The sequence below is a fragment of the Protopterus annectens genome, chromosome 4.part0 (genome assembly GCF_019279795.1).
Source record: "Protopterus annectens isolate FY-2018-M chromosome 4.part0, PAN1.0, whole genome shotgun sequence".
NCBI lineage: Eukaryota > Metazoa > Chordata > Ceratodontiformes > Protopteridae > Protopterus > Protopterus annectens.
This window is the reverse complement of record NC_056733.1, coordinates 524,528,720-524,541,168: the sequence shown is the minus strand read 5'-3', so window position 1 is coordinate 524,541,168 and position 12,449 is coordinate 524,528,720. Positions and strand designations below refer to the sequence as shown.

Genomic DNA, 12,449 nt, shown 5'->3' with positions numbered 1-12,449 from the left:
TAATTCTCTTGGCTGCCAAAAAAGCGAATACAAGAAAATGGAAATCAAAATCTAAGCCACCTGTGTTTGGAGTACTGAATATTGTTAAAAAAAAAAAAAAAAAGGTAAAAGGATTGAAGTGGGATCTTTAGAAAAGAGGTGGTCAGATTACATACTACTAAATGTAATCTGTGGCATCAGGGCATGCAGAACAGTGTTGAGGAGGAGTGAGGTTTAAGGGAAGGCAAGAATTGAGCAATTTATGTAATGATAGTTTCTGTAAAAAAGGAAAACTTATATGTAATGTATAATCTGTGTAAATGAAGAAAAAGTTGATGTAGTTTTTCTTTTCTATTTTTTTGTGTGTGTATGATTGAAGTGATAATTTAATGAAGGTAAAACAAGTCTCAAGTGTTTTCGTCCATATTGCTGTCATTATTGTGTTCACTGGTTAAGTAAAAGGCTAGCTGCCTTTAAATGTAATTTTAAGTTTATCCAATTTTTTGTAAAGGTGAGAATCGAGCCCTGTACCTCGTGTCAGTGAGGTAAACACTTTAACCATGATGCCATCCCCCAACCCCTTTACTTGTAGCCTAAAAGATTGGTGTCTTCTAGTAAATCAAGAACTAATTTTACCAGATCTGTTTCCTTATTTCTGTATAATATCTGAGAACTTCAGATATTTGTCCTGCAGATGAGACATTAAACTAAAGTCCCATCTGCTTGAGTTGGTAGTTGCTGAGGGGGATTGTAATAGATCCCACTGCACCTATTAAAAAGTGTGAGGGAAATTCCCAATACCCTGGCCAAATTTCCACTAGTAGCATAAATATCATGTCGTATCTCCCCTAAAACGAAGGCCCCTAGCCAAGTACGACTTACATGGTCAACCAAGGATAAATAAGTAATAATATCTACCACCTTTTTTAAACATGCACCCCTATCTATACCTGTGCTTATACCCGCATGACCCACAATGCACATCTTTGTCAAACACTATAAGTTGGATCTCTGTTCTAGATCTAAGACAACCTTTGGTTCTGTTATCTTCAGAAATGTCCTGCCAGGATTACACCATGGATAATGGAACCTGGCGGCTCTGTCTCAAGTGTAGAGATAGACAGAGGAGGACAACATAGAGTACAGAAATCATATACTAAACATAACACCAGATCCTTGTTGCCACTCTGTCTCAACATCCCTCCCACCTTCCCCCTTCTAGATTGTCACTATACCTTCCTTAGTTTCTGGAAGACCACAATGGTCCAAGCCTGAAGCTTTCTTGGTCCTGGGGCACAGCCCTTTCTGATCTGGTTCATAGGGGATGTCTTTCTAGAGTTTCTCTGTTTCCTGTTTGGTAAGTCTTTCTAGAGTTTCTCTGTTTCCTGTTTGGTAAACTCGATTTGAGGATAGACTGCCAGTGCAAGGAATTATGGTGGAAAGGAACTCTAGCACTGGAGATGCTCTAAAGGTTTTCTGACATGGATCCTCCTCTGGGGCAGATAACCCAACTGCCAGGATAGACAGAGAGAGGAAAAGCAAAGATCTAGTGTTATGGTTAGTACGTAACTTTTATTTTGACTGGATTCGGGGGGGGTTTGTTTTTCAAGCTGCATACTAGCATATAGTACAAATTAATAAGAAAACAAAATTTCCAGTTTGTCACATAGACTTTTCTTTTGGCAGTATAAACCTTGGATTTGCATTTTGGCTGCTTATTGAGGCAAGTAGTACATTCATTTTACTGTATCATTTTTCAATGCCTTTAAGGAAGCAAAATTTTTATTAGAGTGGGAGAAATACTTTGGCAATTTTTTACGGAAGTTGGTCGTCTTACCACAGCATCTGCAAAGCTTTTTAAGATTGAGTACTAGTATGCTTAGAATCAAGTTTGGTTGGTGAATTTCCTTGTGGTACTCAGACTCTAGTTCATGTTTTTGTGATGAAGGAGATTATCTTCCAAAAATCCTAAAGCTTCTTGTCAAAATTGTATTTTGTAATTGAGAGTCATTATTTCTTTTGAAGTTCACATGGAATTTATCTGTATAGCTGATCTTTGGAGTAATATTGACCCTTTTTTTAGATACAGGAACTGAAAGTTGAGTTTTGAAACTTCTGGTTGTCCTATTAATGCATCTTTAATCCATCTTGTGTAAAAGCTGAAGGTTGCAAGAGCTGCACTATGATTAATGTAAGATTTGAGAAGATTTTAAGAGCATAAATATTTCTTAAGATTCTTGCAAAGTAGTTGGCTTTAATGGGTTTATTACTGACATAAAAAATTGAATGCATTATGTGATGCGTGTGGTCTTTTTAGAGCTCCTTGCAGAAAGAAGAGACAGAGTGAAAATGTACTGGAAACTGAAAATGAAGGTCTGAGCTGTGGTTATACATGGCATCCGCTGATGAATCAGCAGGCGGTTGGGTATTTAAAAAACGAAGGAAACTTTAGCCCACCTGAAGTGAATGTTACAGAAGCTTCCTATGCAGAAGTGGAACTGCCAGCTGAAGACAGGAGTAATTTGACTTGTACGTTGCCAAAGTGTGAAGACAGGTAAAGCACTTTTCCTTGAATTCTAGTTAATGGTCCCAAAAGCTCTCTGCATTTAAATAACAGTATTTTTCCACCCCTTTAGTTTGTGTTATTCTCTCCATATCTCATAAGTTTGCCAGTATGCATTTTGTAGTTCTAGAGATTCTGAAATATTGCTGGAGGTTTTAATTTCCACAGAGTGAGTGGAGATTGGCTAGTGGTCTCAACTGTGCATAGGTTGCACACACAAAGTCCCTGCATTATTTGTTGCCTTTTAGCTTTTCATGTACGTCTGCTTTAACTGGTGTTGAATATATACATACAGTGTTCTCTTTTCCTTCTGGTTCAACATGTGGGTTGTTGAATCTGATTGGATTTGACCTCTGTACCTTATACCAAAGTATTAGATCTGAGAGCTCTGACTCTTGCCCTACCCACAGTTCCCTGTCCTGCCTGAATTATTTCCAATCTCATTTGCAGCCTGCCTAACCAGACATGTTGCTGAGATCTCCATTCTGTTTCACGATAAATTAAGCTTTTGATCCTTCCTGGTTGAGATATTTGGGCTTTTTACAAGAATTTATTAGTGTTAGGTTTTTCAGATAGTAGAATTATGGCTTAGTCAGTATTTCCAAGTATTTTGCTATGTGGTAGTATGTGTTCTCTGAGGCTTAGCCTTTAGGTAGCTAAGAGTGCATAGATTTAGTTAAAATAGTTGAAATAGTTTTTGATAACTTGCTGTAGTGTAATTTTTTTCTACTTCTAATGTCGAAAAAGTGTACAGGCTTCAAGAAGTGTTCCTCATTTGCATGTAAAATCCTGCCTGAAGACCCACACTCTTAGTGTGTATACTATTTGAGGCCTTCCCACTTGCAGGATTCTTGTTCAGTTTGTGCTGCTTTTAGCAGCTGGGCCTACAAGAAAGGTGAGAGAAGCTTATATTGAAAGAGCTCCTTCCCCCTTAGACAGGGTCCAAAATGTCTTTGGATATGAAAGCACCCTGTGAGAGAGACAAAGAGAAAGAAGGAGAAAAAGACAGAGACATATCAAAAGAGAAATCTAAGGAAAAAGAGACCATAACACCATTCAGACAAATCTACAAAAAGGTCCCTGGACCCCACAACTTTTATGAGTCCAGCACTTAAGGTTTCAAGGCAGTCAGATCCTAATGTCTCCAGAATCTGAACTCCATCCCCAAAAACTTAATTTTCTCCAGGACCCAGTAACTAGACTTCACTCATACTTCAGAAATTCCCTTTGAGGCCTGCTTTGATAACCTCTTCTTCGAGGTTTGATCTGCTAGGAGTCTCACAAAGTTAGATGACAGTCAAATGATGAGGAAGATTCTGAGGACTCAGATTTAACTGGGAGTCTTCTTAGCTGCATCCCCGAGGAAAGGACCAAAATCTGCCACTTCAACCCCGACTGTACTGCTTTCAATGCCATTTCCATTTGTGGAGCTGATAGCCCTGGAGACTTTGGCTTCTACTTCTTCCCTAATTCACTCGACCCTGATGCACTTGGGTCAAGTAAAGTCCCAGAGCCAGAACATCAGAGCGTCAGCAGTGGAGATGACTTTGAGACTTTCAGACCCTTCCCTACCGCTCAGGGCTTTGACCCTGGACAGCTTGGTTCTGGTGTCGTCCTTGGAGCTGTCAGCCCTTGGAATTGAGAGCTACTGATTCTTCTGTTTTAAGTGGCTCTTCCTCAGCTGCATTGGCTGAGTCAGCTTTCGAGACTGTGGAGTGGACCTTGGCTAGACCAAGATGACCAGTATGTGCTGAGAGTTTGGATCCATCCAGACTCCCCTTGAAGACTGTTCTTTCTTCCAGTCATTCTGGTCAACAGGGATCCATCCAGACTCCCCCTGAAGACTGTTCTTTCTTCCAGTCATTCTGGTCAACAGGGACAGATGGATCCTATCAGCTTTGAGACCACTCGGCACTCAAGCTTTACTTCTGATTCAGATGTGTCTCCATCAGAAGCCCCAAGACACATTCCGAGGTAGGGGACTTGCAAGCAGAAGCATATTGACTCCTCTGCTAAGTCCGTCACAGAAGACACTGACTTAGATGAGGTAGAAGGCTACCAAAGGTCCCCCCTCCCGAAGACGTCTCCTTTGGAAACATCCTTGAATTAATGAAACAGAGTGGAGGGATGGTCCACTGAAATGCCTTCTTTTGATGAGTCAGTATTTCTCGGAACGTTTTGGTCCAGCCCTTCAACTGACTGAGTGGTCCCTCCTCCCAGTGTCTTAGTTGACATCATAGCCCAAAAACCTGGAATGAGCCTGATATGGCAGAGCCTATCCTGAAAAACAAAAAACAGACAAATTGTAGTTGCCCCCAAAGAAAGAAAATGGGCCAAGGGACCCCCTGTAAATGCCATGGCGGTAGCAGCATCCACAATAAAAGGAACTGTATGAAGAAAGTTCCTCTGTTCTTCCTCCTAACTGGGAGTCAAGGGTGTTGGACAGACTGGGGGAAACAGACCCGCACTTCAGTGATGTTCGCTTTTAGTACACTGAACTGTATAGTACACCTGACACGTTTCTAGAGGGCTTTGATCAAGGAGCTTTCAAATTCTCTGGTGGGTAACTTACCTTTGGATATCGAGAAATCTGTGGATATCAATTTGTCTACCCTGCAGTCATTCTCCAAGTTTGCCGTGAGACTACTATCCTGTGCAGCAGAAGACACAGCATTAGCAGCCGGCACAGGTATTACCACATGACGTCATGTCTGGATGCGGCTATGAGACTTTGTGGAAAGCTTTAAGATGTTCTTCATAAATGCCATCTGTGACAGTTCCACCTTATTTGGACCAAAGGTAAAGGAAACCCTTACCAGGAATGAGCAGGTTGGTAAGACCTTGTCTGTTGTTGGAATCCATTTTTCAACTCCTCAGAGGTCCTTTTCCAGGAATCGAAGAAGAGTAAAGTGTGGTTCAAAAACCACAAGGTTTTTACTAGGACGCTTCTGGGGACAGGCCTTCCAGAGCTGGAAGCAATCATATGTGACATTGCCCTCTGGGCAGAGGCAGTCCAGAGAAACAAGGATTTTTCTGGACCTTTCACTGAGAAATTTTATCAGCATCACTGACCGTTTGTCCTACAGCACCATGCTGGAGGCAATCAGGGGATGCTTCTCCTTACACCCTCTAGCCTGGCAAAATACATCTTCCAATGTTTAGGTGTAAAAATCATCACCAGTGGTTATGCAGTACCCTTTTTAGAACCCCCAAAGCAAAACAAAAGATTCCCGATACTCCACTCAATCAGTTGGAATCTCCAAACAGACCTTCTAAAGTTGCCAGATGAAAGAATCATCCAGCCACTCCCCAAGACCAGCAAGGATCCGGAGTCGATTCAAATTTCTTTTTAGTTCCAAAAAAGACAGGGGATCTCAGCACTCTAAATCAATATGTAAAGCAGACAAAATTCTGGCTGGTCACAATGCAGTCCATTCTACCTCTGCTGAGGAAAGACATTTGGATGTGCTCTATCGATCTGCAGGATACTTACTTATCATATCAAGATCCAGTGGCAGGCCAGGAGACTCCTCCATTTCCAACTGGAAACCAGGGAGCTGCCATTCTGTCTCACCACAGCCCCCAGATGTTCACCAAGAAAATGGCAGCCATGACAATCTGTCTCAGGCTGCAAGGGATCCCCAGGTATTCTCATATTGAGACAATTGACTTCTAACTGCTACCTGTAGAGATCTACTATTGAGACATCAGTCATTCCTGCTATATCTGACAACTGACTGGCACATTTCAATAAACATCAACAAGAGCAAACTATTCCCTACTCAGTTCACAGAATTCATAGACTGCCACATTGACAGTGTACATTAGATAGCAAACCTTCCCTTAACATAAGTTAAATCCATAAGATCCATAGCCCTCCAGGTGATAAAACATCCCCAGCCCCAAGCTAGATTCAGCATACAATTCTTGCCTGTAATGGCTTCCTCTGTAATTATGGTTCATTTGGCCAGATATCTCTAAATGGACACTAGCTGTACACTAATCACAAACTACATCCTCTTCATTACAGAGTTGGGTTGACTCGGGTCTGCAACAACTTCATTCAGTGGTGGATTTCATCCATTTCAGTTACTCAGGGTAGAGACTTCATCTCTCGACTCCCAGAGCCACAGTCACCACGGACACCTCCCTTCTTGGGTGGGGGTTGGGGACATTCCAAAGGAAAGACAGTCCAGGGAACATGGTCATCAGTAGAGGCCAAACTTCACATCAGTGTTTTGGAGTTGAGAGCAGATGTTCATCGTGTTTCACTGTTGCAGTCATAACTGTAGGGTGCTCCTGCCGGCAGGCAGCCCGAGGTCGGCCAGAATCCCAAAGTCTGGGTCCAGCGTCGGCTGTACAAGCTAGTACCCTGACGTCAGTACGCTCTGGTACATAGCCCTCAGCCGACGCCATCTTCTCCAGTCTTTCTTGCCGTGCGGTGGAAAGCAGCTCACAAGTCGTTGGTTGGCGATTTTCGAACAGCGTTTTTGGTTGTTGTCGGTCCGAAGTTCTTACTTCTCTTCTCAAAGCTAAGTACCCCATTGGGGAATCTTTTTCTTGTTCCTCCGATGTCAGAAAAAGTTAATAATTGTATTACATGTGGAAAACAAATACCTCATAAAGATTTCCACTCTTACTGTCTACCTTGCTTAGGGCCCGACCACGACGTTTCTCGTTGTCGGTTCTGTGCCAGGTTCAATTCTCGTACTATCAAGCGCAGGTACGACTGGGCTCTGAATTATTTTGGCAGACGCTTTAATTATAGAATGTCGTCGGACACTACCGGAATTCAAAAGAAGCGCAAAGACAAGGACAGGCCTCCGAGGTCCAAACAGGACTCATTGCAGCTGGAGCCAGCGTCCGGTTCGGCTGTCGTCAGTGAGGCGCTTTTGCAGCCCCTGTCGTCCGCCACTTCTGAACCGATGGCCGATACGGACTCCCATGGGGAGCCATCAGGGCCTTCTATTTTATCTGCTGCAGGACGCCCGGGCTTCCTCAGATGGGTCCGGAACCGCTGTGCAGGTACCGGCTTCTGAGGGGGTATTCAGGCCTACTCACATCACTATTTCAAAGGCAAAGACAAAGACTCCTGTTAAGTCTAAAGCTCCTGCTCAAGCTACTTCTGAATCTACTCCCAGGACACAGAAGCAATTGTTAAGGATGGCTGAAGATTTGCTTACAATGATTAGGGGTTCTCACCCCCCCTCTGAGAAAAGGCCTCGACAGGATGTTCCTATGGATTCCTCTGACCAGGCTTCTATATCTTCTGTCTCTTCCTCTGATCAGGAATATTCTTTTCCTCCTTATGAGGATTCGGATGCTGAGGACTCCTTGCCCTCTGCCTCTCCGCCTGAAGATTTTTCTTTTGGGGAAACCTTACATGAGATGAGGGAACATTTTCATTGGGAAGGTCAGGATTATTCTGCTTCCAAGAAGAGGCTTAGAGAATTCCTTCTTCTTCCTCAACATAGGCCTTTGGCTATCCCTCCTGTTCTTGACATTGTGGATGATGCTTTTTCTGAGGCTAATTTGAATCCTGATTCCATGCCTCCTGCTCCCTCTAAGCCTGATAGGTTTTATAGGGTTCCTGAGTCTCATTTGTTCTTATTTAAGAATCCTTCTGCGGATCCTGAAACTATATCTCAGGGTTCTAAGGCTGCTAAGGTTGCTACTTCTAAGAATCCTATTCCCTCTGAGAAGGATTCTCGTGCCTTAGACAGGTGGGGCAAAAGGTATATACTTCTGCTACCCTTTCTGTTAGGGCTTTAAATTGCCAGTTTCATATGTTTAAGTATCAGCAATTTCTTTTGTCTGTTTTAAAGCAAAAGCTTGCTTCCCTTCCTGCATGTGCAGAAGATAAGGAACTACAGGATGTATTGCATGCAACTGAACAACTGAATAAACATAGCTTGCATTGTGGTTTTGATGCTTTGGATGCTTCTTGCAGGCCGCAGCCTCTGGTACTGTTATCAGGAGACATCTGCTTGGCCGTGAGCAAAGTTTACCTGAACAGGTTAAGGCTAAATTATTAGATGCCCCTGTTCAGCATGATGTTCTTTTTGGATCTAAGGCTGAGGAGGTTATTAAAAAGATGGAAGAAAAGGCAAAATCTATGCAAACTGTGAAAGATTTCTTGCAAGTTCAGCCTCCTAGATTTTCCAGGAATTGGCCCTCCAAAAATTGGTCCTTTCCCACGTCTGACAGGCCTCAAAGGGGAAGATATAGACACTCCAGAGGTCGTGGCCAAGCTCAGGCCTCCTACAGATCGAGACAATGGACTGCTTCTTCACCTAGAAGGGGAGAAGACAGATCCCAATCTCAAAGAAAGCAAACTCAATGACTCTCTCGGTTGGGCTACAGGACCTCTTTACCTGGATGCCCCTCTCGGAGGAAAACTTTCTTTTACAGAAATTGGACTCATATTACCCAGGACAAATGGGTATTGGACGTGATTTTAAAAGGCTACAAATTCCACTTTCATACCCTGCCAAGGGCTTTCGGTTGGCCAGATCTGCCAAAACATCAATGGTCAGAGGCCTTAAATCAAGTGGATGCTCTTCTGGCCATGAGAGCCATAGAGCCTGTTCCACTCTCAGAGATGGGAAAAGGTTTTATTCAAGACTGTTTCTGGTTCCAAGAAAACAAAGCTCATGGAGACCTATTCTGGACCTTTCTGTGTTAAACACCTTTTGGAAATTCCAAAATTCAAGATGCTTACTCTGCAGCAGCTGATTCCAATGCTCTCTCAGGGCCTGGATGGTGACATTGGACCTAAAGGAAGCTTATTTACACATTCCCATCAGGCAGGAGCAGGAAATTCCTCAGATTCAAGGCAGGTTCGAGACACTTTCAATTCTCTGTACTGCCCTTTGGTTTATCTACTGCGCCCAGAGTCTTTACCATGTGCCTGGCACCAGTAGTGGCTTATTGCAGACTTCAGGGGATTCAGATTTACCCCTATTTGGACGACTGCCTTATTCAGGCAGACAGCAAGGATCTTTTACTTCAACATCTGGATTTTGTTCAACATCTTCTCCTCCTACTGGGATTTTCAGTGAACACAAAAAAGTCACATTTGATCCCTTCTCAACAAATGGTATTTTTGGGAGCCCTCTTAAATACAACCTTACAAAGGGCCTTCCTCACTCCAGGAAAACAAATACAGCTGGCTTCAATTTTCAAGACTTTGGCAACTCTAACTCAGCTCACTGCAAGGAAATTCCTGCAGGCACTGGGCTACATGGCTTCCTGCATTCTGTTGATTCCAAATGCAAGGCTTCATATGAGAAAGCTTCAGTGGTATCTGAAAAGTGTATAGTCACAGCATTACCACAATCTGGACACTCTGATTCCTCTGATCCCCTGCCTTCAGAAGGAGTTCCTTTGGTGGTCCAGGGTGTGTGCTTTAAACGAAGTAAAGCCTTTCCGTCTTCCTCAACCTTCTCAAATCATAACCACGGACACCTCGGATTATGCTTGGGGAGCACATTTTCTAGGCAATTGCCAGCAGGGAACCTGGACAAAGGACCATCTTCACTGGCACATCAATCTGAAGGAAATGTTGGCAGTTCAAAATGCTCTTCTAGCCTTCAAGAACCTTTTGCATCCAGGGCCTCTTTTGATTTGCACAGACAACACCACAGTCATGTGGTACATAAACAAGCAGGGGTTCTCATTCCCCTTTGCAGACTAGCTATGGCTTTATGGGACACAGCTCTAAATCTGAATCTACATCTCCAGGCTCAATTCATACCAGGAGAACAGAATCTCTTAGCAGACAGTCTGAGCAGAAACATTTTAGATCCTCACGAATGGATGCTAGACACCAACTTATTCAACAGGATTACTGCAGTTTGGGGATGTCCCCAGATAGATCTGTTTGCATCCCATTTCAATCATCAGCTGCCTCGCTTTTGTACCAGGTCATTCCACAAAACAGCTTGGAAAGTGGATACCCTGTCCTTCAGCTGGAGAAACCTTTCGGGATATGCCTTCCCTCCTCTTCCTCTACTTCCTTGGGTATTACTAAAGATAAAACAGGACAAGCCCAAGTTCCTAATCTTGATTGCTCCAAATTGGCCTCGACAGTTTTGGTATCCAACTTTAAAGCACCTGTTCTTGGAGCCTCCTTGGATTCTCCCTCTGAACCCTTCTCTTCTGTCCCAGCATCAGGGTCAGTTGCTACATTCCAATCTCAAGACCCTTTGCCTGGCAGCGTGGCTCTTCAAAGGAATTTGATTTCTTCTAGTCTTCCCAAACAAGTTTTGGATGTTCTTTTGGAAGCTAGACGGCCTAGCACTAGGAAGTCCTATGCCTCTAAATGGAAGAGATTTTGCATTTGGATGCAGGACCAAGGCTTGGACCCTCTGGTGCCTGATCTCTCTTCTATTTTGCTTTACCTTTCGGATCTTTTGTCTAATGGACTTTCCTTTTCTTCCATTAAGATTCATGCTTCTGCTATTTCTGCTCATTTCAATACTGATCCCCCTGTTTTTTCTCATCCTTTGGTGAGACAATTCTTGAGAGGGGCTAAGAATTTAAGGCCTCCCAGGACCCCTCCTGTTCCTGCTTGGGATCTTAATTATGTTTTAGAAAAACTTACTTTGCCTCCTTTTGAGCCTGCTGCATCTTCAGATATTAAGTTTTTATCTTGGAAGACAGTTCTTTTGTTAGCTTTGACTTCTGCCAGAAGGGTCTCAGAGTTTCAAGCTCTCATGGCTGTGGAACCATACCTTATTTTCCACCAGGACAGAGTTTCCTTGAGGACCAATCCTACTTTCATGCGTAAGGTGATTTCGAAAGTGGCTTTAAATCAAACAATTCACCTTCCTACCTTCTTTCCTAATCCTCAAAATAAAGGGGAAAGGATTTTGCATTCCTTGGACGTGCACAGACAGTTAAGATTTTATTTGGACAAGACTAAAGAGTTCAGAAAATCTAACCAATTGTTTGTTTCTTTTGCCTCCAGTTCTCTTGGAAAGGCTATTTCCAAACAAACTATTTCCAAATGGATTTCTTATGGAATAAGATTTTGTTACACTCATCATGGGAAACAGTTTCCAGGTACTGTGAGAAGTCATTCTACTAGAGCAGCTGCTACTTCTACAGCTTTTCTCAGAGGAGTCCCTACCAAGGATATCTTGGAAGCTGCCACTTGGAGTTCTGTGCATACTTTTTCCAAGCACTACAATCTCCCTTTGTATTCTAAGACCAGGGCAGGCTTTGCCTCTGCTGTTTTGCAGGGTCTTCTTGCTGCCCCTTCTTCTGTCTAAACCTCCTCCCTTTTTTCACTGCTTTGGGATTCCACCCTACAGTTATGACTGCAACAGTGATACACGAACATAGTACAGTTGTGTACACCTACCATAAATGTAGATGTTCGAGTGTCTTCACTGTTGCAGTCGGTGTTTCCCTCCCTCCTATCCCCTCCTTTTTCTCTTTTGTGGTGTATTTGTGTTTCCTTGTTGGATTCATTTTTGATTTATTGGGGACTTCTGACATCTAGAGCAAGAAAGGCTGGAGAAGATGGCGTCGGCTGAGGGCTATGTACCAGAGCGTACTGACGTCAGGGTACTAGCTTGTACAGCCGACGCCGGACCCAGACTTTGGGATTCTGGCCGACCTCGGGCTGCCTGCCGGCAGGAGCACCCTACAGTTATGACTGCAACAGTGAAGACACTCGAACATCTACATTTATGGTAGGTGTACACAACTGTACTTTCTTCTTGCATTGCAGGCATTTCAGGACCTCCTACCCAAGGATGTGATTGCCATAGACAGTATGTCAGTAGGTTTCTACCTCAGCAAAGAGGGTGAAGCCCACTCATATACCATCTTTGCCAAAAAATCACGAGAGTTTGGTAGTGGGCAATGTCTTCAGTCCACTTTCTAGTAGCAGTGCACC

The 12,449-nt window shown here is 43.3% G+C and overlaps 1 protein-coding gene across 1 annotated transcript in view; it reads left to right on the top strand.

Annotated features, from left to right (window-relative positions):
* The window catches only part of CCDC117 (coiled-coil domain containing 117), a 753,979-nt gene that overhangs the window by 290,929 nt on the left and 450,601 nt on the right, over positions 1–12,449 (top strand). The window contains exon 2 of the mRNA XM_044068449.1: positions 2,297–2,533. Within this exon, the coding sequence (XP_043924384.1) occupies positions 2,297–2,533 (237 nt within the window). The remainder of the gene's footprint in view (positions 1–2,296; positions 2,534–12,449) is intronic.